At 40.1% G+C, this 26,266-nt stretch overlaps 1 protein-coding gene across 2 annotated transcripts in view; it reads right to left on the bottom strand.

Annotated features, from left to right (window-relative positions):
• The window catches only part of slc35f6 (solute carrier family 35 member F6), a 56,218-nt gene extending 32,025 nt beyond the window's left edge, over window positions 1-24,193 (bottom strand). The window contains exon 1 of one of the 2 annotated variants that reach the window (XM_059981416.1): window positions 24,040-24,193. In XM_059981416.1, the coding sequence (XP_059837399.1) occupies window positions 24,040-24,116 (77 nt within the window). In that variant the 5' untranslated portion in view covers window positions 24,117-24,193. The remainder of the gene's footprint in view (window positions 1-24,039) is intronic. The other variant, XM_059981417.1, reaches the window with a different exon arrangement.
• Between the last annotated feature and the right edge of the window lie 2,073 nt (window positions 24,194-26,266).

The raw sequence follows: 26,266 nt of genomic DNA, 5'->3' as shown, positions 1-26,266 counted from the left end.
GTCATACAACATATGAAGGAGGTCAGGAAGAAGTCGTTTCACACTATTATTGAGTATTTACACTATTTTTTTTGAAGTGATCTCATTCTAAACTCTAGCAAATAACAGAGGCTCAGCCAATCTAGAGGCACCTTCCTAGCAACCTATCTGATTTTTTTTTTTTTGTTTATCTCTATTCCTTTAAAAATGATTAAAATCCTACACAAATAATTCAGGAGTGGTTTCACCATAACACTATGCAATGAAAAGCATCTCGCATAAAGGCCAACGTTCCATTTGTATTCTTCTCTGCTGCATCTTCAGGTTAACCTTCAGTGAGACACGGTTTGAAACAAAGGTTGCTTTGAAGATTAACAAATAGCAAATCTAACCACTTAAAAAAAATGTGGATAGTACATTTTACTTCACAGTAGCTCAAGTGGCGGTGCAGTGGACAGTGAGGAAACTACCATGGCTTGCAGAGAGATCAAGATCAATTGGAAAAATGGGCTGAAAGATGGCACATGCAAGGTTTTGCACTTCAATACGACCAACCAAAGTAGGTCTTTAAGAGTGAATGCTAGGGCACTGAGGAGGGTGGTAGAACAAAGGAGACTGGGAATACAGGTCCACGATTTCTTGAGAGTGGAGTCACAGGTAAATAGGGTTGAAAAGAAAACTTCTGGCACCCCGGGCAAAGTACAGAGTACACAAGATGGGATGTTATGTTGAAGTTGCAGAAAACGTTGGTGAGGCCTAATTTGGAGCATTGTTTGCAGTTTTGGTCAACTACCTACAGGAAAGATGTTAACAAGTCTGAATGATAACAAAGAAAATTTACAAGGATGTTGCTAGGTCTGGAAGACCCAAGTTTTAATATTAAATATTAAAGGCAAAATTATTTAGGACAGGACTTTCTTCCTTAGAACGTAGAAGATTAGAGATTTGATGGAGTATTCCATCAAGCAAGCTTTTTCCACTGAGGTTGCGTGGGTCTTCAACTAGAGATCAAGGGTTAAGAATAAAAGGTGAAAAGTTTAAGGGGAACATGAGAGGGAAATATTTCACTCAGAGGGTCGTGAGTGAGGAACGAGCTATCAGCACAAGTGGTACATGTGAGCTTGATTTCGAAGTTTCAGACTGAAAGATATAGGAGCAGAATTAGGCCATTCGGCCCATTGAGTCTGCTTGGCCATTTCATCATGGCTGATCCCAGACCTCACTCAACCCCATACACTCGCCTTCTCACCATGTCCTTAAATACCCTGATCAATCAAGAAACGATCAACTTCTGCTTTAAATATACTTACAGACTTGGCCTTCACCAGTCTGTGGCACAGCATTCCACAGATTTACTACACTTTGACAAAAAAATTTCCTCCTTACCTCTCTCTCTTCTAATTTTGAGGCTGTGCCCTCTAGTTCTGGATATACCCACCACAGGAAATATCCTCTTCACATCCACCTCATCTAGTCCTTTCATCATTCAGAAGGCTTCAAAATTATTCTAAATTCCAGTGAGTACAGGCCCAAAGCTGCCAAATACTCCTCATACGTTAACCCCTTCACTCCCAGAATCATTCTCGTTAACCTCCTCTGGACTCTCTCCAATAACAACACATCCTTTCTGAGATCTGGGGCCTAAAACTGTTGACAATACTCCAAGTGTGGCCTGAATAGTATTTTATAAAGACTCATCATCATCTCCTAGCTTTTATGTTCTATTCCTCTTGAAATAAATGCCTATATTGAATTTGCCTTCTTTACCGCGGACTCAACCGGGAAATTAACTTGTAAGTCAACTCCCAAGTCCCTCTGCACTTCTGATGTTTGAATCTTCTCCCCAGTTAAATAACAGTTGTTATTGTTCCTTTTACCAAAATGTATTACTATATATTTCCCAACACTGTATTCCATCTGCCACTTTTTTTGCTCATTCTACCAATTTGGCTAAGACCTGCTGCAATCACATTGCTTCCTTGGCACTACCTGCCCCTCCACCTGTCCTGGTATTATCCACAAACTTTGCCACAAAGCCATCAGCTCCATGATCTAAATCACTGACAAGCAATGTGAAAAGTAGCGGTCCCAATACTGACCCCGAGGAACACCGCTAGTCACTGGCAGCCAACCAGAAAAGGCCCCTTTTATTCCCACTCGCTGCCTCCCAGCCATTCCTCTATCCACCCAGTATCTTTCCTGTATTGCCCATAGGATTTTATCTTGCTGAGTAGCCTCACGCGTGGCAACTTATCAACTGCCTTCTGCAAATCCAAGCAACTGCCATCCGCTGCCTCTCCTTCGCCCACCCTACTTGTTACTTCCTCCAAGAACTCTAACAGATTTATCAGGCAAGATTTCTCTTGACCGAAACCATGCTGACTTTGACTCATTTCATCATTAGTCTCCAAGTACCCCAATACCATGTCCTTAATGTCCAACACTTTCCCAACCACTGAGGTTAGGCTAACTGGCCTGTAATTTCCTTTCTTTTGCCTTCTCCCTTTAAGAGAAGTTTGGATAGGTACAAGGGTGCTTACTGTGCCTATGCCATATTAAACTATACTAATGGCATTTGCATGTGCCAGAGATAACACTTAAATATACAAATTGTATTTGCATTGTCTTCAACTGCATGACATTTTGGATATGTATTCAAATACTTAAATATTACAAGAACAGTACTGTGCAAAAGTCTTAAACAAGTACAGTATGAAGCTCGGGAGCTTAGAACTTCTGCATAGTACTGTAATAATTTTATATATTGCAGAGTACCGCTGGAAAAAAAAACACACATTTCATGACATAAGTGAATGATGATAAACCTGATTCTGATATGGATCTCTATTGTTGACTGAGAGCGGGAAGGGAGCAGGGAGAGGAGAATGGACCAGGAAACACCAGAGACACATTCCATAATGATCAATAAACCAACTGTTTGGCATTAAATGACCTTGCCTGGTGTCTTGGGGCCAGTTACATCTGTACCTGTACCACGCAGTCCCTGGCACTCCTTCTCTACCACCTGCCCCACCCTCGCATTGCCAACATCCTTTGCTCCCGCCAGATTCACAAGTATTGTAGCTGCCTCCACAGTATTGTCAGCTCTCACAGGGAAAGCAGAGGATCAAAAAAACCCATAAGTGACAATCTCTCAAATCTCCACTGCAGTCTTCATCATTATTGGGAAAACAAATTAGCCTATCTAATCACGAGGAAATCTGCAGATGCTGGAAATTCAAGCAACACACACAAAATGCTGGTGGAACGCATCTATAGGCCATCAACATTGACTTCTCTAACTTCCGTTAATGAACCCCCCCCCCCCTTGCCCCATCCCTGATATATTTAGTTTCCCCCCCCCTCTTTTTGCCCATCAATCTGCCTGTCCTCCATCTCCCTCTGGTGCTCCCCTCCCCCTTTCTTTCTCCCTAGGCCTCCCATCCCATGATCCTCTCCCTTCCCCAGCTCTGTATCCCTTTTGCCAATCACCTTTCTGGCTCTCAGCTTCACCCCACCCTCTCCAGTCTTCTCCTATCATTTCACATTTTCCCCTCCCCCCCCACTACTTTCAAATCTCTTACTATCTTTCCTTTCAGTTAGTCCTGACGAAGGCTCTCGGCCCGAAACATCGACAGTGCTTCTCCCTATGGATGCTGCCTGGCCTGCTGCGTTCCACCAGCATTTTGTGTGTGTAGCCTATCCAATGTTTGTATATTACTAATACCTCTGTCGAGTGCAGTTGAAGAACTTCATCGAACACCTCCACTCTGTCCACCACTAGCAGGACATCCAGGTGGCCAAATATTTTAATTCCAATTCCCATTCTCATTCTGACATGTCGATCCATATCCTCCTCTTGCGCCAAGATGAGGCAACCCTCAGGGTGGAGAAGTAACACCTTATTTTCCATCTGGGGAACCTCCAGCTTGAAGCAATCAATATTGATTTTTCCTTCTGAAAGATTCACCTCTTGCCCCACGTCCTCTATTCTCCACTTTTACCTGTTCTCACCTGCCTATCACCTCCCCCGCTGGGTCTCCTCCTCCTTCCCTTTCTCCAATGATCCACTCTCCTCTCCCATCAGAATACTTTCTCTTCAGCCCTTGACCTTTCCCACCCACCTTCTAGCTATCCTCCTCCTCCTCCTTCTCCACCCACCTTTTTATTCTGGTGTCTATCCCTTCTTTCTCAGTTCTGAAGAAGCGTCTCAGCCCGAAACATCGACTGTTTATTCGTTTCCATAGATTCTGCCCAACCTGCTGAGTTCACCAACATTTTGTGTTCCTTTAGACTGTCAGCATCTGCAGAATTTCTCGTGCATAGGATAAAATCCTTATTCTGTGCAATTAATTCTCTCTAGTGATTTTTCCACACATTTTCAGACCGCAAGGAACATTACAGCACTGACAGACAACAAGGTCTGTTCTTAGATTCATACCTTCAGTCCATTTATGCCAAACTTTAGATGTTGCTGAGTGTTATTTACGGGTGATAGGCTGTAACTGAGCCTCTCTCTTCTTTATAACACAGGCAGTTGGGTTGGACTACAACTAGAGGTCATGGGTTAAGGCTGAAAGGTAAAAAGGGGAACATGAGGGAAAGCTTCTTCACTCAAGGAGTCGTGAGAGCTGCCAGTGCAAGTGGTTCATGCGTGCTTGATATCAACGTTAAAGAGAAATTTGGATAGGTACATGGCGGTAGGGCTAGGGACGGCTATGGTCATTGTGCAGGCTGATTGCAGTAAGCAGTTTAAATGGTTTGGCATGGAGTAGATGGGCTGAAAGGCCTGTTTCTGTGCTGTACTTCTCTATGAGTAAGACTGTATTACAGGATTGTCATTTTAACATACAAAATTCTGACAGCATTCAATAGGATTTGTGTATTCTCCTAAACAAGAGAAAATCTGCAGATGCTGGAAATCAAAGACACCCCCCCCCCACCCCCCCGGAGGAACTCAGCAGGCCAGGCAGCATCTATGGGAAAAAACAGTACAATGGATGTTTCGAACTGAGACCCTTCATCAGGACTGTCACTCCATTAAAAATACGCCATGCACCCCACCCCCCCAGTACACTCTACCCATCCTTCCTCTCCTGAGTTCTAACAAAGTGTCTCAGATTCAGAACTCTGACCATTTTGTCTTCAACAGATGATGCCTGACCCAAGTCTTTCCAAAAGTAACACAGGATTAATGGGAAGAGAAGCTCTACTCCCAGGAGGGTAGCATGTCTACCCAAGAAGGTTCACTCAGTATATTCAAGATTTAGACATGAAGGAAACCTAAAGATATACAGTTAAACTAAATTTCTACAGATGTACTGTGGAGAGCATTCTAACTGGTTGCATCGTTGTCTGGTTGAGTGGGGCCACTGCAAAGAACCAGAAAATGCCGCAGAAAGCTGAAATCTCTGCCAGCTCCAACATGGGCACTAACCTCCACAGCACTGAGGACATCTTCAAATAGCGATGTCTCAAAGACGCAGCATTCATCATTGAAGAACTTCACCACCCAGAACAATGATACCATCAAGGTGGTGGTACAGGAGCCCAAAAAAAGACACAGTCAATGAATCAGGAACAGCTTCTTCCCCTCTGCCATCAGATTTCTGAATGGACATTGAACCCATGAACACTATAATCAATACTTTTCTCTTTTAGCAGTTGGCAGACCAACACAAGGTGCATTACCACCACCTACTGAGTCAGAGTGTGGAGCGAAGAGATGTGAAGAATACCCATTAAATGCCACACTGCAAAAATCACAAATATTATAAAGTTTAATGTTTTTCAGAAAGTCAAATACACACTTACATTCATTACAATGGCACTGATAACCTAAAAAACTTTCCATGTTAAACTGTGTCTGTCCCAATTTAGCAATTAGTTGTTTCCATAGGAACTGTATTCAAACAATATAGTCAGAAAAGTACAGTGCAGAAACTGGTCCTTCAGCCCATCTAGTCCATGTTGAGCCACTTAAACTGTCTACGCCCACCGACCTGCACCGGGACCACAGCCTTCCTACCACCATCATCCATGTACCTATCCAAACTCTCTTAAATGTTGAGATTGAGCTTGCACGCACCACTTGTGCTGGCAGCTCATTCCACGGTTTCATAATCCTCTGAGTGAAGAACTTACTCCTCAAACTCCCCTTAAACTTTTCATCCTTCACTAATGACGAAAGCATAAATTGGAAACAGATGGTCTCAGGGAAACATATGGAAGAAATGTGGCAAATGTTCAGGGGATATTTGTGTGGGGTTCTGCATACATATGTTCCAATGAGACAGGGAAAGGATGGTAGGGTACAGGAACTGTGGTGTACAAAGGCTGTTGTAAATCTGGTCAAGAAGAAAAGAAGAGGTTCAAAAAAAAAAACTAGGTAATGATAAAGATCTAGAAGATTATAAGGCTAGCAGGAAGGAGCTTAAGAATGAAATTAGGAGAGCCAGAAGGGGCCATGAGAAGGCCTTGGCGGACAGGATTAAGGAAAATCCCAAGGCATTCTACAAGTATGTGAAGAGCAAGAGGATAACACTTGAGTGAATAGGGCCAATCAAGTGTGACAGTGGAAAAGAGTGTATGGAACTGGAGGAGATGATAGCAGAGGTACTTAATGAATAATTTGCTTCAGTATTTACTACAGAAAAGGATCTTGGTGATTGTAGGGATGACTTGCAGCGGACTGAAAAGCTTGAGCATGTAGATATTAAGAAAGAGGATGTGCTAGAGCTTTTGGAAAGCATCAAGTTGGATAAGTCACCGGGACCGGACGGGATATACCCCAGGCTACTGTGGGAAGTGAGGGAGGAGATTGCTGAGCCTCTGGCAAAGATCTTTACATCATCAATGAGGACAGGAGAGGTTCCCGAAGATTGGAGGGTTGCAGATGTTGTTCCCTTATTCCAGAAAGGGAGTAGAGATAGCCCAGGAAATTACAGACAAGTGAGTCTTACTTCAGTAGTTGATAAGTTGATGGAAAAGATCCTGCGTGGGCTGCTGGGGCCAGCCATCTTGGGTCACAAAGACTTTGGGCAAGTTGCACAAACGTTTCTACTGGCCTGGACACAGGCAGGGTGTGGAGCTGATCGTGCACTGCTGTAACATTCACATGTCCCAGAAGGGGCTGGGCCCCCAGTCTAGGGCACCAATGCAGCAGTACATGGTGGGGGCTCCATTACAGGTCTACTGCCCCACCCAGAAAAAAGGATTACCCCCCAGGCTTGGAAGCCACTGGAAGGGGCCGGGAGAGATGTGTATACCAGGTGCGGTAGCCCGAGCAGTCATGCTGCACCAGGTCCGCCGGGCACCACATTTCCCTTGGCCATCACCAACCCAGCGAGGCCGAAGGAAGGAAGTGCCCCGTCAGTGAAGGGGAGCTACAGACACCCCTCAGCACCCAGCTGGCAGTGTTGACCAGCACCAGGAGTTTTGTACTTTGTTGTAGGTTCTGGGGTTGCTGGGGATGGCTGACCCCCTCAGGTGTGAGCTGTGTGGTGCTCTGGGGGTCGCCCCAACATTCCTGGTGGCCAACGCTACTTATTGTCCTTGTTTTAAAATACACTCATGGAACTATGGTGAAATGTTCAACTTCAGTTATTGTTAAATTTTAGCTCGGGTCATACAGTTGTTTGTGTGTTTGAGAGTCACCCTGACTGTAACTGGGGTGTGTAACAATCACCTCCCCCGTCTGTATGTGATGAAGTAGTTATCGTCAAGTGATAGCGCTGTTATTGCGCTTGTTGCAATAAAAACACCAGTTGAGATAAAGGAGCTTTTCTTGTCTATCATCATGGACCGAATGTTTACCGCAATATAAGTGACATCCTTTCTTTTCCATAACCCAACTTTGTTGCCACATTGATTGAATAGATGTTTTAATCATGACTTTCACCTCCCCCTTAAGCAATTTCCTTTCCCTCCATTCAGTTTTGGAACTTAAGCACAGCAGAAATTAAAATAAAAGACCTTCAATGCAAAAAAAATCAGTTACTAATTTAGGTAATGTGTACAGATCTCCATTAATTTTACAGCAAAGTTACCACCCTTGAACACCTGACCCCATAGGTCATCGAAATACAACACTGCCCAAGTTTTGCAGCCTTAGACGTGGACACTTAAGGGAGAAATCCCACAATGGGATCACAGCATTTATTTTTGTTTAATGCTAACAGAACAATTGAGTCCGTCTCCTCGTCCCCACTGAAAGCTGAAATTATAAACACAAGAGACTCTGCGATTGCTGGAAATCCAAAGAAACATACATTCAAAATGCTGGAGGAACTTAGTAAGGCAGAATCTATGGAAATGAGCGAACAGTCAATGTTTCGGTCTGAGAAACATTTCAGGAGCCCCGAGTCCAGACGAAGAGCCATCGGCCCAAAACATCGACTGTTTGTTCATTCCCACTGACGCTGCCTGACCCGCAAAGTGAGTTCGTCCTGCATTTTGTGTACGCTAGCTGAAATTAATTTCCTATGTCAGATGTGATCTCCTATAAATATTTAAAAGACTAGTGGATTTGAAATAAAGTGGATTAAAAAGGGGGATTTGCAAACAAAATCTCTGAATGCAGATACTGGAAGATTATCCGTTGAGAGAGAAAAAAAGAGAAAGAGACAGATTCATCAATGCAAGAACTGCACTCTAACAACCCAAGCCTGCCGCTGCATGGAAAGTTTATATCTGATACTTACTTGCTTAAGAATATATTAAATGACCCTGTAACAAGCATAATTGCCACCAGGTTCAACCGATAAGAGTCCATGCCACAGAGAATCTGGAAAGTATCCATCCCCTTCCACAATTCTGTTGCTTTTAAGAGCTAACTCTTCCCGGTGCGACAGGAACAAGAAATGATGTTATCCAGTCAGCTGAAACTGGGTCTTGCTGAGCTCCCAGAGATGGGCAAATAGTCTACATTCAGCACAGCCTGGGGCCTGTTTCCATGCTGTAATTGTTATATGGTTATCTGCTGACTAACAGAACAAGTAGAACTGGAATTCACAGCTGTCCCAATCTGGGCCACACGTGTAAGGTAACAAAAATATACAATTTCTGTGGTTAGAAAAAGGACATTGAATGTAAAATTCTTGGCATAAAAGAGTAACCAAACTGCAAGTTCAACTACAACAATTTCAGCCTCAAGTTCAATTACGTGAAAAACTACAAGTTCAACCCCCTACCTCACAAGGGATGAGAAACTGATGTGATGGCACAACTTCAAGCTACATTCACGGAACTAGTGGTCACATAGTCAAGGATGCAAAAGTGACTTGGCCACAAGAAAGGTGTACCATGGCCTAAAGCTCTTCCTTTGGCTTTATCCAGCATTACAACAACCCCAAACAAGAAAACAAAACCAAGTCCATTTGAAGTGGACACAGGGTGACCAATATCACTGCTGGTTTCTCCATCTCAGAGAGGCTGACGCACACATTACAACAGAGAGCTCAGCTCAGCAGTTCAGCCTGTTTCCCCAACAGGTTCCTGTTGCTTGAAGTGGCCCATCTGAAAGAGGACACACCCTAACTCCTGGTGAGTGGGGCCTGGTCAAGAATCCAAGTATGGAACCACTAGGTGCTCGGTGGGAAGGTCGTTAAATACTGTTAATTATCAATTCAGCAGTCAAGGTAGAAGGTAAAAATAAGTGGACACACACCAGCCACTACAAGCAAGCTAAAGTAACTCCAGATCTAGACAAGTACTGTGGGCAATTTCAATATTACCGGTCATTATGGATTTTATTCAGACGGTTGCTGCTGTTATACACGTTTACCCGCTTCTGTTGCTCATGAAATAATCACAATGAATAGTTACAGACGAATAGGAATTGTTGGGAGTGTCAATATCTCAAAGTATTCAACGTTAAGCATTCCTGCAGATCCAGAACAAGCATGCTTCTTTTTCATTAAACGTTCCAGTGACGTCGGTACTTTACCTGTGGCCCATCATTCTGACAAGTTAACAACACAAACGGTTGCCACGCGCAGAATGATTCTTCAAAACTATATAGCATTAGATCTTCTCTTAGTAGCTGGGGGGGGGGGCAGAAACATGCAGCTATAGGTAAGGAGTGTTGCACGTACATACCTGACAACTCCAAAAACATAATATTTCATAACATTCCAATGAATATGCATCATAATCTACATTTTTCATGTTTATTTAAAGGCGATTATCACAAGAATAATCCAAACTCATACAAGTGCTCCTGATGTATCCCATCATGATGTAATACTATGAACGCTTCCAAGAACACCGATACTCTGATATTATACAATTGAAGTATCTTCACTCAGAGGGGCATGAGAGTGTGGAATGAGCTGCCAGCGCGAATAGTACATGCAAGCTTAATTCCAATGTTTAAAAAAAAGTTTGGAAAGGTACAAGGATGGCAGGGTATGGTGGGCTATGGTCCCAGTGCAGATCGATGGCAACAAACAGTCTAAATGGTTCGGCACAGACTAGATGGCCAAAGAGCCTGTTTCTGTGCTGTACTTTTCGACGACTCCAAGTAGTTCTTAATTACTCTGTAATGTAGATACTTTAAATATTTCTGCCACTGAATACTAACAAGGTAGCTTAGTGGGGGGGGGGGGGAAGCATGTTGGAATCAGATGCTTTCAGATAGTAGTTGAATAGTAGCAAGACTAAAATTGTAGTTTTTTTTACCGACAATTTGTGTTTTTAACAAATTCGTTTTTTAAAAACAATATGTAAATGTTTAGTCTCCAGCTCCTGGCAGAAACACGGTTCACAATGGTACTGGAGAGTTTGTGAACCCTGTAGAATTTTCTCTACTTCTGCATAAATTTGAGCTAAAATGTGATCAGATCCTCACGAGAGTCCTAAAACTAGATAAAAAGAACCCAATTAAATAAATAACAGAAAACATTATACTTATTGATTCACTGATTGAGAAAAATGATCCAATATCACAAGTATTTGTTGGAAAAAGTTGCTTTCAGAAACTGGTGTGACCCCCTTTTACAACAATAACTTCAACCAAATGTTTCCGGTAACTGTGAATTAGTCCTGAACATCAGCTTGGAGGAATTTTAGGCCATTCCTCCTTACAAAACTGCTTCAACTCTGGGATGTTGGGGGCTTCCTTGCATGAACTGCTTGCTTCAGGTCCTTCTACAAAATTCCTATAGGATTAAGATCAGGACTTTGACACAGCCATTCAAAAACACTAATTTTCTTCTTTTTAAAATGTCTTGACACAATTGACACAATTCATTGTTCCTGCAACAATTGCAAACTGTCACCACAGCACCACAGATTGAGGCACCAAAGCAGCCCCAACCCATGATGCTCCTTCCACCATGCTTCACAGCTGGGATGAGGTTTTGCTGTTGGTGTGCAGTGTCCTTTTTCCTCCGAACACAGCAATGTGGATTTCTGCAAAGAAGTTCAACTTTTCTCTCATCTGTCCACAGAACATTGTCCCAGAAGCGTTGTAGAACACGCAGGTGGTCCTTTGCAAACTTGAGATATGCAGCAATGCTTTTTTTAAAAAATGGAGAGCAGTGGTTTCCTCTGCAATGTCCTTCCATGAACACCATTTTTGTTCAGAGTTTTTCTTATAGTGGACACGTGAACAGAAACTTCCAGAAGTTCTAGAGATTTCTGCAGGTCTTCTGCTGTTACCCTTGGGTACTTTTTCACCTCCTTTTTGTGCCCTTGGTGTGATCTTTGCAGGATGCCCACTCCTAGGGAGAGTAGCAACAGTCCTCCATTTATCGACAATGTCTTACTATGGACTGATAAACATTTTGATCTTTAGAAAAGCTTTTGTGGCCTTTACCAGCTTCATGCCACTCTACAATTCTTTTCCTCAGGTCCTCTGAAAATTGTTTTGATCAAGACATAGCGCACATAAACGTATCTTTCTCCAGAAGAGCTGGCTCCATCAGTAAACTGACTGTATTTCTTTTTTTTTTTAATAGGGCAGGGCACCTCTACAACCCATAGCTCCAATCTCATCTTCAAAAACCTGACTTCAAATACCTGTAGAAGGCATTACCTCAGAGGTTCACATACTTTTTCCAACAAATACATGCAATATTGAATAATTTTTCACAATAAGTAAATGAAGCATAATGTTTTGTGTTACTTATTTAATTGGATTCTCTATCTAGTTTTATGACTTATGTGAAGACCTGATCACGTTTTAGGTCATGTTCAAGCAGAAATAGAGAAAATTCTACAGGGTTCACAAACTTTCTAGCACCACTGTTGTAGTTACATAATGTAGTTACACCTTTTCATTTTAATCACACGCTGTGTCTGCATAACCTTGATTGGTTTTCCTTATCTAAGAAAATGGGTCTTATCGGAACTGTAAAGGTGGCATATTCTTTTTGTATTCTTGCTGAGTTCTTTTTCATCTGTTTGTATCATCCTTTCTCTGTCTGCCTAGTATCTGTCTCTGTTTAAACTTTAAAAATAAACAATTATTCAAGAATAAGTTTTCGGACTCCGTCTTCCGCTCACGGACACGTAAGACATAGTTTCTTTCTGTCCGCCTTTAATCTCTCCATTTTGCGACTTAAACTTTGAAATTTCAACTTTATTCAGTCGGATCTGTAGAGCAACAGTTATAATTATGGCTACTCTCAGAAGCACCAAAAGGAACCCGGACCCAGGCAACAGAAAGTCTGAAAAAGCTGACGAGTTCTCGGAGGAACCCCCTTGGGTGAAGAGATTACAGTCTCAAATCAGCAGTATCGACACTGAAATAACTCAACTAAAAGAGAAATTTGAAGAAAAAATTGACTCTCTGAGCCTCGATCTTAAAGAAGCTAGTCGAAATGCTGTTGACCTTTCTTCTCGTTTGGAAAAGGATCAACAACAAATCAGGGATCTGGACGCTCGGTCGCGTCGGATTGTTGGATTGAAAGAGAAATCTGCCGACACACTGGATTATTTTGCTAAAATGGTTCAGTCTTTATTTCCGGAGGTTTGTTCGCTAGGGGGAGATGGGGCCTACCTTCTCTTAGAGATTATTATTTTGCAGCACAGTTGAGAGCTGTGATATGTTGGTGCAACCCATCATATGACACTCAATGGAAAAACATTGAGAAGCGTGTACTTCCCATCCCCATACAAGCAATTTTGGCTGATAACAACCAAATTACATTAATAGTACATTAATACTAGTGATAACCCATGGGTGAAATTGACTCTTAAAATATGGAAAACTACTATAAAAGAATATAATCTAGAGGGAGGTTTGGATGGTTTTAGCCTCAAAAAACATAGTGGGAGAACAGTTGAAAGACTGTAGATAATTTTGAACCATCTAGAATTTTTTCTCTGCAGCAGTTAAATGAACTGTTTTTTTTTGTTCCATATGTTTTTGTAAGATGTTTTAAGTAATTATTTGCATTTCTTTATGTTTTAAAGAGATTGGATAATTTAAAGATGGCAATTGTTTTTCTTTTGTGCAAATATTTCAAGAATTGTTTTGGATGTGTTTTTCTTCCCTTACCTAATATTATGAAGGTTACTTTCAAAATTGAAGGCCGTTTCGTTTTACAAAAAAAACAGTTCCTTCCAATTTAATTATATTGAGATACATGTCAACTGTAACGAGTTTTGTGTTCTGTAGAGGGAGACAGATTACATTTTTCATTTGTTTTATTTAGGTAGGTGGAGTTTATAATCGCTTCTACGCTTTTCTTGGGGCTTGCGTCGATTGATATCGACTTATTTCTGGGCTTTGTAGTTTAGGTGGGTTTTTTCCTTTTTTTTAATCCCCATTATGGAATCCCGGAGCATACGCATATTATTGTTATTGTTGTTCATCTCCGCCACTTTCAACTATCTTATCCTGACATGCGCCTAACTACTCTTTTTAGATACAAAGTCTCATGATGATATCTAAACAGTTAAATGTTTTAAGTTGGAATGTCCGTGGTTGGAATCATCCTATTAAGCGTAAGAAAACATTTAAAATTATTAACCGATTCCAACCTGATATAATCTTTGCTCAAGAGATGCATATCAGGTTATGTGATAAAAATCAATTTTTTAAATCTTGGAAGGATCCTCAGTTTCATGCAAACTCTCAGAGTAAAATTAGAGATTTCTATTTTTGTTGATTCCAATATCCCTTTTAATCAGGAGGATATTATAGCCAATATTAATGGTAGATTTTTGATTGTTAAAGGATTAATTTATAATAGGAAAATAGTTTTGATTAATATTTATGGACCAAATGTAGATGATCCCTCTTTTTTAAAGCCGTCTTTGCTCTATTACCTGATTTAAATGAATATATGTTATTAATGGGTGGTGATTTTAATACTTGTTTAAATCCCTTAATGGTTAAGTCATCACTCAAACATCAACTCCCTAATCGTTCTGCATCACTTATTAATTCCTTTTAAATTGATTATGGTCTAATTGAAGTATGGAGGCATATGCATCCTAGAGATAGAGAATACTCTTTTTTCTCACGTTCATAATATATATTCAAGAATCGACTATTTTATAGTTGACCCTCAACTTCTATTTAATGTTCAGAAATGTGAGTATGATGCAATTGTTATCTCTGATCATGCTCCTTTAAATCTAATATTTGAACTGAAAAATGTTGCTTCTACCAGACCATTTTGGTGTTTTCCAGAACACTTGTTACATAGTTCAGAATTTGTTGAGTTTACTGAAACTCAGAAAAAAGAGTTTCTTCTCTTTAATAATACAGGAAATGTCTCAAAGTTAGTAATTTGTGATACATTAAAAGCCTATTTACGTGGTCAGATTATTTCATATATAGCTAAACTGAAGAAACAATAGAATTAGATAAAATCTCTAAACAAATTAAAGAATTAGTTAACATCAATGCAATCTGTCCAAATGTTGTTTCATTTAAAAGAGTAGAATTACAATCACAATATAATTTATTATTAACATATCCTATTGAAGGATATTTGCTTAAATTGAAAAGTCAATTTTATACTTTCAGGGATAAAAATAATAAGCTCTTAAATAATAAGCTTCCCAATTAAGAGCAGCTAGAGCTAAAAGTCAAATTTTAAAGATTCGTAAAAACAATGGAGATATAGCAAGTAACCATGAAGACATTAATATTTTTCAAGACTTTTATTCTGATCTTTATAGATCTCAATTTCCTGCAGATTCCTCCAAAATGAAGGCTTTTTTACATAAGATTAAATTTCCTCAAAATTCTGCTGAAGATCAACAGATGCTTGATGCTCCAATTACTGAGCATTAAGTTCAGAAAGCTATTTTACCAATGCAATCAGATAAAGCTCCTGGACTTGATGGTTATTTGGTAGGATTTTACAGAAAATTTGAAAGATTACTTCCTCCGTATCTTTTGGAAATATTTCATGAATCCTTTGAGAAGGATATTTTACCTTCTTCCTTTTATGAAGCATCTATTTCCTTAATCCTTAAGAAAGATAAAGATCCTACTGAATGCTCATCATATAGACTTATTTCACTATTAAATGTGGATGCAAAAATTCTCTCTAAGATAATGGCTAAACACTGGGAAAATATTTTAACTAAAATCATTTCTATGAATCAAACTGGCTTTATTAAAGGCTGTTATTCTTTTTCTAATGTTCGGAGATTGATGAATATTATAAATTCACCAATATCTGAGCAACCTCAATGTGTTATCTCTCTCGACGCAGAAAAGGCATTTGATTGAGTTGAGTGGCCATATTTGTTTAAAGTATTAGAAAAATTTGATTTTGGTAATAATTTTAATAGGTGGATTCAAATGATTTATAAGAATCCTATTGCCAGGGTTATTACTAATAATTTCAGATTCTCTTTTTTTTCCCCCTTTCTCATGGTACTAGACAGTGATGTTCATTAAGCCCTTTATTATTTAATCTTGTATTGGAGTCTTTGGCAATAACACCATATTCATGGTATCTCTATGAATGGAACCATACATAAGATTTCTCTTTATGCAGATGGTCTTTTGGTTTTTATTTCGAATCCTGAGGAATCAATTCCTAATCTTTTGGAAACACTAAAAGATTTTAGTAAATTTTCAGGATATAAACAACTTGAATAAAAGTGAATTGTTTCCATTAAATGCTCCTGTTTTTATATATAGTGACATTCCTTTTAGAATTGTTAATACTTTTAAATATTTAGGTATTATAATTACTAAAAAATAAGATCTTTATAAAGCTAATATAGTTCCTTTAATGGACTCCATGAAATAACTATTTTCTAAATGGAATCCACTTACTCTCTCTTTAATAGGTCGTATCCATGCTGTGAAAATGATGATTTTTACCTAGATTTTTATATATTTTCCAAACTATACCAACCTTTTTAACTAAAAACAACTTTTGGTCAAACTGACTCTTATTTCTTCCTTTATTTGGAACAATAAAAGACCAAGAGTTAATAAGTATCATTTACAAAAATCTAAAAAAGATGGTGGACTTTCACTTCCTAATTTATGACTGTATTACTGGGCTGTTAATATCAGACAATTATGTTTTTGGCTATATTGGCTCGATAAGAGCCAAAAACCACGATGGATTGATATGGAATTAAAAGCTGTTAAACAATTTCATTTAACTTCAATATTAGGAGCTCCATTACCTTTACAACTCTCTAAAATTTCAAATTTAAATCTTTACCCTGTTATTAAACAGTCCTTACAGATTTGGTTTCAGATTCGAAATTTTTTAAAATTTTAAACAATTTAAGTTGACTACTTTTTTATATTGAAACTTTTTATTTAAACCTTCAATAACTAATCCCATTTTTCTCCTATGGAGAAATAAAGGGATCCGTTCTTTTACAGATTTATTTTGTGATGGTCAATTGATGACTTTTGAAGAGTTAATTAACAAATATTCTCTCACTCATACACATTTTCTGCAATATCTTCAGGTTATATATTTTTTACAACAATATTTATCTAAGTTTCCATATTTGCAAGAATCTGATTTGTTGAATACCATGTTGAAGTTGAATCCTTTAGTGACAGGTTCCATTAGCAGAATTTATAATTTACTTTTGTTACAAAAAGAGAACCTCTCACTAAAGATTAAACAAGATTGGGAGAGAGAACTTAATATGACCTTTGTTAATGAAGATTAGTTGTGTGTTTTGAAAAACATAAATTCTTCTTCTATATGTGCCAATCACTGTTTAATTCAGTTTAAAATTGTTCACTGTTATTACTTAACAAAGGAGTGACTATCTAAAATATTTCCTAGTATAGACAACTACTGCGATAGGTGTAAAACTGAAGTAGCTACTTTGTCACATATGTTCTGGTCATGTTCTTCATTAAAATTGTTTTGGGAATCTTTATTTTCTACAATTTCTAAAGCTCTGAAAATTAATTTACAACCTAACAGATTGACTGTTCTATTCGGAATAGTTCAGGGTATTTCATCTTCAGATCAACATGTAATTGCATTTGTTACACTATTGGCAAGAAGGGCTATTTTATTAAAATGGAAAGATACCTCTGTCCCTACATTAATTGACAGGTTTTCTCAAGTAATGTTATGCCTCAGTTAGGAAAAAATTAGAAGTAGAACTTTTGATCCCCGATTCCATTTTGAGATAAGATGGGGCTCTTTTGCCAAATATTATCATTTAATTTGAATTATGTTATATGGTTTCCTTCCAATCTTATTCTATATAAATATGAATTGGTGGTTGATGATTTGTGTTATTTATATATATAGTTAGATGATGGTAAGACATATTGCTCCGGGCATTGATTCCTAATGGGTTTCTTTTCTCTGTTTTTTTGTAGTTAGTGGGTTTTTTTTTCTTAGTTAGATGAAGTTCTTTTTTTCCTTCTTTTCCTTACATACAAAATTTTTTTTTTCATTTTTATATATTATGCTCAGTTTTTATTTTCTTCAGCTTTATTAATTGTGTATATATTAATTTGTTGAAGTTCTGTATCATTTTATAGCTGTAGATTATGTACCAATAAAAAGATTCTAAAAATGAAAAATGAAGTTTTCATTCATTCTTGGTCTCCTGAAAGAACTGGGATTGGGAAATTACTGAGATCTGACACCAGCTGTATACTGTATGCGTGCCCAAGATTTGTGCACAACATTGAAACAAAGGTATAGAGCTTGATATATTTAAGATATCAGAATCTATTTATTATCTCAGACATATGTCATGAAATTTGTTGTTTTGCGGCAGTAACACAGTGCAATACATAAAAACTAAACTACAGTAAATATTAAATAGGAGGTGCAAAGAGAGAGCAGAAATAGTGAGGTAGTGTACGTGGTTGCTTTTTTGGCCATTCAGAAATCTGATGATGCCCTCACCTGCATCTCCTCCATTCCCCGCACTTCGGCCCTCACCCCATCTTCCTGTCACAACAGGGACAAAACAGTTAATGGAGAAGCTGTGGACTTCAGACAAAGTTAGGAATCAAATGGTTGAGCATGGTGCGACTCATGTCTTGAGCAGCATATATTTCAATGCAAGAGGTATCCTAAGAAAGGTGGATGACAGTGCTGGAGATGAGGTAGCTGGTTTACAAACAGAGGCAATGTGTAGTGAGGAGAGGCCACTGATAGGGCAAAAGAAAATTGCAGTCAAGAGGATGAGTTGCAAAGTAAAGTGTGGACAAAATCACAATACAGGACTGAAGGTGTATCTGATTGCACACAGAATACAGAATAAGGTAGATGAACTTGCTGCACATTTGCAGACTGGTGCGTATGACGTTGTAGGCATCGCTGAATCATAGCTGAAAGACTACAGCTGGGAGCTTAATGTTCAAGGGTACACGTTGTATCAAAAGGATAGGCAGGAAGGTAGAGGGGGAGTTGCATACAAACTCCCAAATAGTACTAAGGATTTGGCCTACAAATTACAAAGGGAGATAAAAAATGCATACCAAAAGGGCAATGTTACAATAATCATGTGTGGACTTCAATATGTAGATAGATTGGGAAAATCAGGTTGTTGCTAGATTCCAGGAGGGGGAAATTTCTAGAGTGCCTACAAGATGGATTTTTAGAGCAGCTCCTGGCTGTGCCACTAGGGGATCAGCTATTCTGGATTGGGTGCTGTGCAATGAACTAAAATTGATTAGAGAGCTTAAGGTGAAAGAACCCTTACGAGCAAGTGATCGTAATGGGATTGAATTCACCCTGAAATGTGAGGAGAAGGTAAAGTCTTCTCCTTCTCAGGAGTTGAAGATGATGAGGCAGTGATCGTGTGGATAGTCAGATGCTTTTTCCTAGGCTGAAATGGCTAGCACGAGAGGACACAGTTTTAAGGTGCTTGGAAGTAGGTATAAAGATGTCAGGAGCAAGTTGTTTTTTAAAAAAAAATGCAGAGTGGTGAGTGTGTGGAATGGGCTGCTGGCAACAGTGGTGGAGGCGGATACGATAGGGTCTTTTAAGAGACTCCTGGATAAGTACATGGAGCTCAGAAAAATAGAGGACTATGGGTAACCCTAGGTGAGGAGATGTTTTGCACAGCTTCGTGGGCCGAAGGGCCTGTATTGTGCTGTAGGTTTTCTATGTTTCTTTGTAAAATCAGATGTATCAGTATTACAGTGGAGTAAAGGGAATTACAGAGGCATGAGAGAGGAGTTGGCCAGAATGGATTTGGGAAGAACACTGGTTGGCTGAAGATAGAGCAGCAATGGCTGGAATTTCTGGAAGCAATTCAGAAGGCAAAGGATATATACATCCCAAAGAGAAAGAAGTGTGGTAAAAGAAGACGGAACCATGGCTACAAGAGAAATCAAAGCCAACATAAAAGCCACATAATAGAGAAAAAATTGGTGGGAAGTTAATGGAATGGGAAGCTTTAAAAAAAAACACCAGAAGTCAAATAAAAAAGTCATTAAGGCAGTAAAGATGGAATATAAAAGCAAGCGAACCAATAATATTAAAGAGGATACCAAAAGTTTCTTTAGATACATAAAATGTAAAAGAGAAGCAAGAGTGGAAGTCAGACTGCTGGAAAATGAGGTAGTAATGGGGGAACTGCTGGAGGTAGTAAAGGGGGAGCAATGAAATGGCAGAAGAACTGAAGAGGTATTTTGCATCAGTCTTAACTGTGGAAGACACTAGCAGTATGGTGGAAGTTCCAGGTGTCAGGAAGCATGAAGTGTGTGAAGTTACCATTACTACAGAGAAGGCTCTTGGGAAACTGAAAGGTCTGAAGGTAGGTAAGTCACCTGGACCAGATAGTGTACACCCTGGGGTCCTGAAAGAGGTGGCTGAAGAGATCATGGAAGCATTAGTAACGATCTTACAAAAATCACTAGATGCTGTAATGATTCCAGAAGAATGGAAAATTAAAAATGTCTCTCCACTATTCAAAAAGAGAGAGAGGCAGAAGAAAGGAAACTGTAGGCCACTCTGACCTCAGTGGTCGGGAAGATGTTGGAGTTGATTATTAAGAATGAGGTTTAAGGGTACATGGAGGCACATGATAAAATAGGCCATAGTCAGCATGGTTTCCTCAAGGGAAAATCTTGCCCAAAATCTGTTGGAATTCTTTGAAGAAAGAACAACCATGTCAGTCAAAGGAGAACAGTTGATGTTGTGCACTTGGACTTTTCATTGATTCTGTTGTATTTCTTTGTCTTACTATGAATGCCCACAAGAAAATGAATCTCAGGGTATAATATGGTAACATGTACATACTTTGATAATAAATTTACTTTGAACCAACATTGTATTGATGTTGGCTTGTTATTGCCAGCTGTACGAAGATAGTGCAAAAAGCTGGTCTTGAATAATGTTCATAAGATCACATCATTACACACTGCGTTGAGGAAGAACAAGGTAAAATATTAACAGTGTAAAGTTTAAAAGCTACTGAAAGAATACAACGTAGGCAAACAAGGTGCAAGATCATAACGAGGTAGATTATGAGGTCAAGAGTCTGTTTTATTGTAAAAGAGAACCATTTAATAAGACATGGGATAGAACTAGACCATCAGAAGAGCAGGTCTGCTCCACCATTCAATCATGGCTGATTTGTATTCCCTCTCAACCAATTTATTCTGTCTTCTACCTGTAATGCTTGACGCCCTATTTAATCACCCTCAGTGGTCTTGCAATCAGTGTTGGTGAGACCAAGAAATTAATTGTGGACTTCAGGAAGGGGAAGTCAAGAGAACACACACCCGTCCTCAGAGGGATCAGAAACGGAAAGGGTGGGCAGTTTCAAGTTCCTGAATGTCGATATCCCTAAAGATCTATCCTGGGCCCAATGTACTGATACAGTTACAAAGAATGCACAACAGTGGCTTTTCTCCTAGTATCTGAGGAGATTGCGTATGACACTAAAGACTCTTGCAAATGTCTGTAGATGTACCGTGGAGAGGGCTCTAACTGGTTACATCACTCTCCAGTACGCAGGGGGCACTGTACAGGAGGAGAAGGTTGTAAACTCAGCCAGCTCCATCATGGGCACCAGCCTCCCCACCATCAACGATACCTTCAAATAGCGATCACTCAAAAAGCTGGCATCTATCATTGAGGACCCCGTCACCCAGGACATGCCCTCTTCCCATTGCTACCATCAAGGGGGTGGTACAGAAGCCTGAAGACACATTCAATGTTTCAGGAACAGGTTCTTTCCCTCTACCATCAGATATATGAATGAGCACTCAATCCATGAACTACCTCACTACTTCCCCACCTCTCTTTTACAGTACTCAACTTAGTTTTTAATATACTGGTATACTTATTTTATAGTTCTTATTTTCTATTGGGATGTACTACAGCTAAAAAAATAAGAAATTTCAGAATATATGCCAGTGATATTAAACCCAATTCTGATTGTGCAAAAGGCTGGTCAAAGGCTGAATGGAAGAACAGGCACAAGGGGCCCTGCTTGATGTCCTTTTTGGTGAGGCACCCAAACTGTCAGATCTTCTCACATTCCAACAACCATGAAACACGCTACTTGCCGATCGGTATTAACCCAAAAACCATCCCCTACTTCCCACAGACTGAGCACTCTTGGCAGAGTTCTGCTGCACAGAATGAATCACTACGTGTGTTTCTTTTTCTATAAAAGGAGGGCAGTTTTGCACTCATGATTTATTTCCCTTAAAGTTCAACGGCAGCTGGCAGAACAACACAAGGTATCATCGCCACCGGAGTTAGAATGCGAAGCAAAGTGACAGGAAGTATATCCACTAAATTGCAATCTCCACAAGCTCAAATAATATCATAAAGTCTAATGTTTTTTTTTATAAATACACACTTATATGCAATATGATGGCAGTATACTGGAACAAACTTTCCATGTTAAAGATCTCAGTTTACCAATCAGATGCTTCCTTTGAACCTCATAGCAACTGCATTCCAGCAATATATGCGACACTGTTTCTTGGCAAGTGCACTCCCTAAAAATGCCCGTATCATAGATATTAATTCTGAACAAGGAATTATTCAAATTAATAAGTCCAATATGTAAGTGTGCAAGTATGAATTCTTACAACACACACAAAATCCTGGTGGAACACAGCAGGCCAGGCAGCATCTATAAGGAGAAGCACTGTCGACGTTTCGGGCCGAGACCCTTCGTCAGGACTCATTCTACCCGCCTTTTATACCCTCTCCCAGTTGAGTTCCCACCATCCTCCGAATTTTATATAAATGCAGTCCTTTCATTTCCTTATCCCAATTTCATTGCTACTAAGATCGAATTGACTTTTCAATTATGACTTTCACCTCACATTTAGTCGAGTTACTTTCCGTCCAACCATTTTTGAAATTTAAGCACAGCACAGATTAAACTCAAGGAAGCTGGATGCAAAAAAAAACCCCGCATTTAGTTCAAATGACGTGGCGCCGATCTCCGCAGGTGCACTGAAGTTACCACCCCTGGATCCCGTAGGTCACCTGAGCAGCCTTGCACATGGTACTTGTGGGGAATTGAGTCCATATGTTAAAATTGTACAAGGCATTGGTAAGGCCAAATTTGGAATACTGTGTACAGTTCTGGTCACCGAATTATAGGAAAGATATCAATAAATTAGAGAGAGTGCAGAAACGATTTACTAGGATGTTACCTGGGTTTCAGCACTTAGGTTACAGAGAAAGGTTGAACAAGTTAGGTCTCTATTCATTGGAGCATAGAAGGTTGAGGGGGGATTTGATCGGTATTTAAAATTTTGAGAGGGATAGATAGAGTTGATGTGAATAGGCTGTTTCCATTGAGAGTAGGGGAGATTCAAACGAGAGGACATGATTTGAGAGTTAGAGGGCAAAAGTTTAAGGGAAACACGAGAGGGTATTTCTTTACTCAGAGAGTGATAGCTGTGTGGAATGAGCTTCCTGTAGAAGTAGTAGAGGCCAGTTCAGTTGTGTCATTTAAGTTAAAATTGGATAGGTATATGGACAGGAAAGGAGTGGAGGGTTATGGGCTGAGTGCGGGTAGGTGGGACTAGGTGAGATTAAGAGTTCGGCACAGACTAGGAGGGCCGAGATGGCCTGTTTCCGTGCTGTGATTGTTATATAGTTATATCCTCGCCCCCACCGGAAGCCGAAATTATAAACAGAAGAGATTCTGCAGACGCTGGAAATCCAAACCACAAAATATTGGAGCACGGACCCCTCAGTTAATGGTTGTGGGTCCATCGTATAAATATTTAAAAAAAGGTGTCAGGGGAGCCACTATGTTGGAGGAACTCAGCAGGTCAGGAAGCAGCAATGGAAATGGACAGTCAACGTTTCGTGCCGAGGCGCTTCTTCAGTTAACTTCTTCCTTTCCATGGATGCTGTCTGACCTGCTGAATTCCTCCAGCATTTTGTGTGCGCTAGCCGAAATTAATTTCCTGGGTCGGATGTGATCTTGAATAAATCATATTAAAGCACCAGTGGATTTCAAGTAAACTGGATTATAAAAGGGGATTTGGAAAGAAAATCTCCGAACGCGAATACTGGAAGATTATCTGCTGAGAAAGAAAGAGAGCGGAAGAGAGACGGAGGGAGAGAGAGAGATTCTTCAATGAAACCAGCGCACTGTGGCCACTCGAGCCTGGAGCTGCCAATAAAACATATATCTGATACTTACTTAGCTGACAATGTGTTAATGGATCCTGTAATAAGCATAATTGCCGCCAGGCCCAACTGATACCGAGTCCACGCCATAAAGAACCTGAACTATATCCGTCCTCTTCCACAATTCTGTGGCTTTTACGAACTCTTCCCGGTGCGACGGGAACAAGAAGTCATGTGATCCGGTCAGCTGAGAACGAGTCACGCCGAGCTCGCGCAAACTTTCTGCAGAGTATTTAACCACCTGGAGTGGCTATAAGCACTACAGACTCCCCTGGGGCACTAATTTGGGAATGGTGGGGGAAGTTATTAAAAACTAAATAGGGTAACAATATTCACACAACACAAAATGCTGGAGCAACTCACCAGGCCGGGCAGCGTCTATGGAAAGGACTACAGCCGACGAGACCCTTCGGCAGGACTGAGTGAGGGGTCTCGGCCCTAAACCTTGGCTGTACTCTTTTCCACAGGCGCCCCGGCCTGCTGAGTTCCTCCAGTATTTTGTGTGTGTTGTGACCAGAGGAGCAAATGGGACAGAGAGCTCAGAATCAGATTCAGCATCACCGGCGTATGCCGTGAAATTGTTGGCTTTGTGGCTGCAGCACAATGCAATACATAATAAAGGAGCTGAATTACAGTAAATATATAGTAGTTAAGATAAGCAAGCAGTGTGAAAATAGAAATAAGAAGTGACATAGTGTTCAGGGGTTCATTAAAATAGGTAGATCTCTGGGTCTTCTAGACAGTGCCATCTTGGGGTTCTGATTCTAGGATTCTGAGCTCATAATGCCATGATGTTTACGTTTGTTAAGTCAACAAAGCAAGCATGTGATGTATTTTGGTCCCCCTTCTGAGGGAGGGGTTTGGTAAAATCAGTTCACATCTCTGTCATATAATATGTGGGATCTGCTGTTTTGGGGCAGCAGTGCATAAAATTACAATAGACCATAAGGCCATAAAATATAGGAGCCGAAACAGGCCATTCGGCCCATCGAGTCTGTTCTGACATTCTTCCAGTCATCCCCACTCCCTTGACTTCTCCCCATAACCTTTGATGCCCTGGGTAATCAAGAAGCTATCTATCTCTGCACTAAATACACCCAATGACTTGGCCTCCACAGCCATTCATGGCAACAAATTCCATGGATTTACCACCCTCTGACTAAAGTAATTTCTCCGCATCTGTCTCCTTCGATCCTGAAGTCGTGCCCTCTTGTCCTAGTAGTAGTCCCTACTATGGGAAATAAGTTTGCCATATCTAATCTGTTTAGGCCTTTTAACATTCGGAATGTTTCTATGAGATCCCCCCTCATTCTCCTGAACTCCAGGGAAGACAGCCCAAGAGCTGCCAGATGTTCCTCATAAGGTAACCCTTTCATTCTTGTGAATCTTCTCTGAACTCTCTCCAATGTCAATATATCCTTTCTAAAATAAGGAGCACAAAACTGCACACAATACTCCAAGTGTGGTCTTTCAAGTGCCTTATAGAGCCTCAATATCACACCCCTGCACTTATATTCTATACCTCTAGAAATGAATGCCAGCATTGCATTCACCTTTTTCACCACCGACTCAACCTGCAGATTAACCTTTAGGGTATCCTGCACAAGGACTCCCAAGTCCCTTTGCATCTCTGCATTTTGATTTCTCTTCCCATCTAAATAATATTAGGGGGAGCTTCTTCACACAGAGAGTGGTGGGAGTGTGGAATGAGCTGCCAGATGAAGTGGTAAATGCGGGCTCACTTTTAACATTTAAGAAAAACTTGGACAGGTACATGGATGAGAGAAGTATGGAGGGATATGGTCCAGGTGCAGGTCAGTGGGACAAGGCAGAAAAATGGTTTGGCACAGCCTAGGAGGGCCGAAGGGCCTGTTTTCTGTGCTGTAATGTTCTATGGTTAATAGTCTGCCCGTTTATTTCTTCCACCAAAGTGCATGACCATACACTTTCAACATTGTATTTCATTTGCCACTTCATTGCCCATTCCCCAAAACTATCGGTCTCTCTGCAGACTCTCTGTTTCCTCAACCTACCCACTCCTCCACCTATCTTTGTATCATCAGCAAATTTAGCCACAAATCCATTAATCCCATAGTCCAAATCATTGACATACATCATAAAAAGCAACGGTCCCAACACCGACCCCTGTGGAACTTTTACTCCCAATCTCTGTTTTCTGCTGATCAGCCAATGTTCCAACTATGCTAGTAACTCCCGTGTAACTCCATGGGGTCTTAATT

The sequence above is a fragment of the Hypanus sabinus genome, chromosome 10 (genome assembly GCF_030144855.1).
Source record: "Hypanus sabinus isolate sHypSab1 chromosome 10, sHypSab1.hap1, whole genome shotgun sequence".
NCBI classification, from domain to species: Eukaryota; Metazoa; Chordata; class Chondrichthyes; order Myliobatiformes; family Dasyatidae; genus Hypanus; species Hypanus sabinus.
Note: the sequence above shows the minus strand (reverse complement) of the source record. Positions and strands in the feature narration are given on the sequence as shown.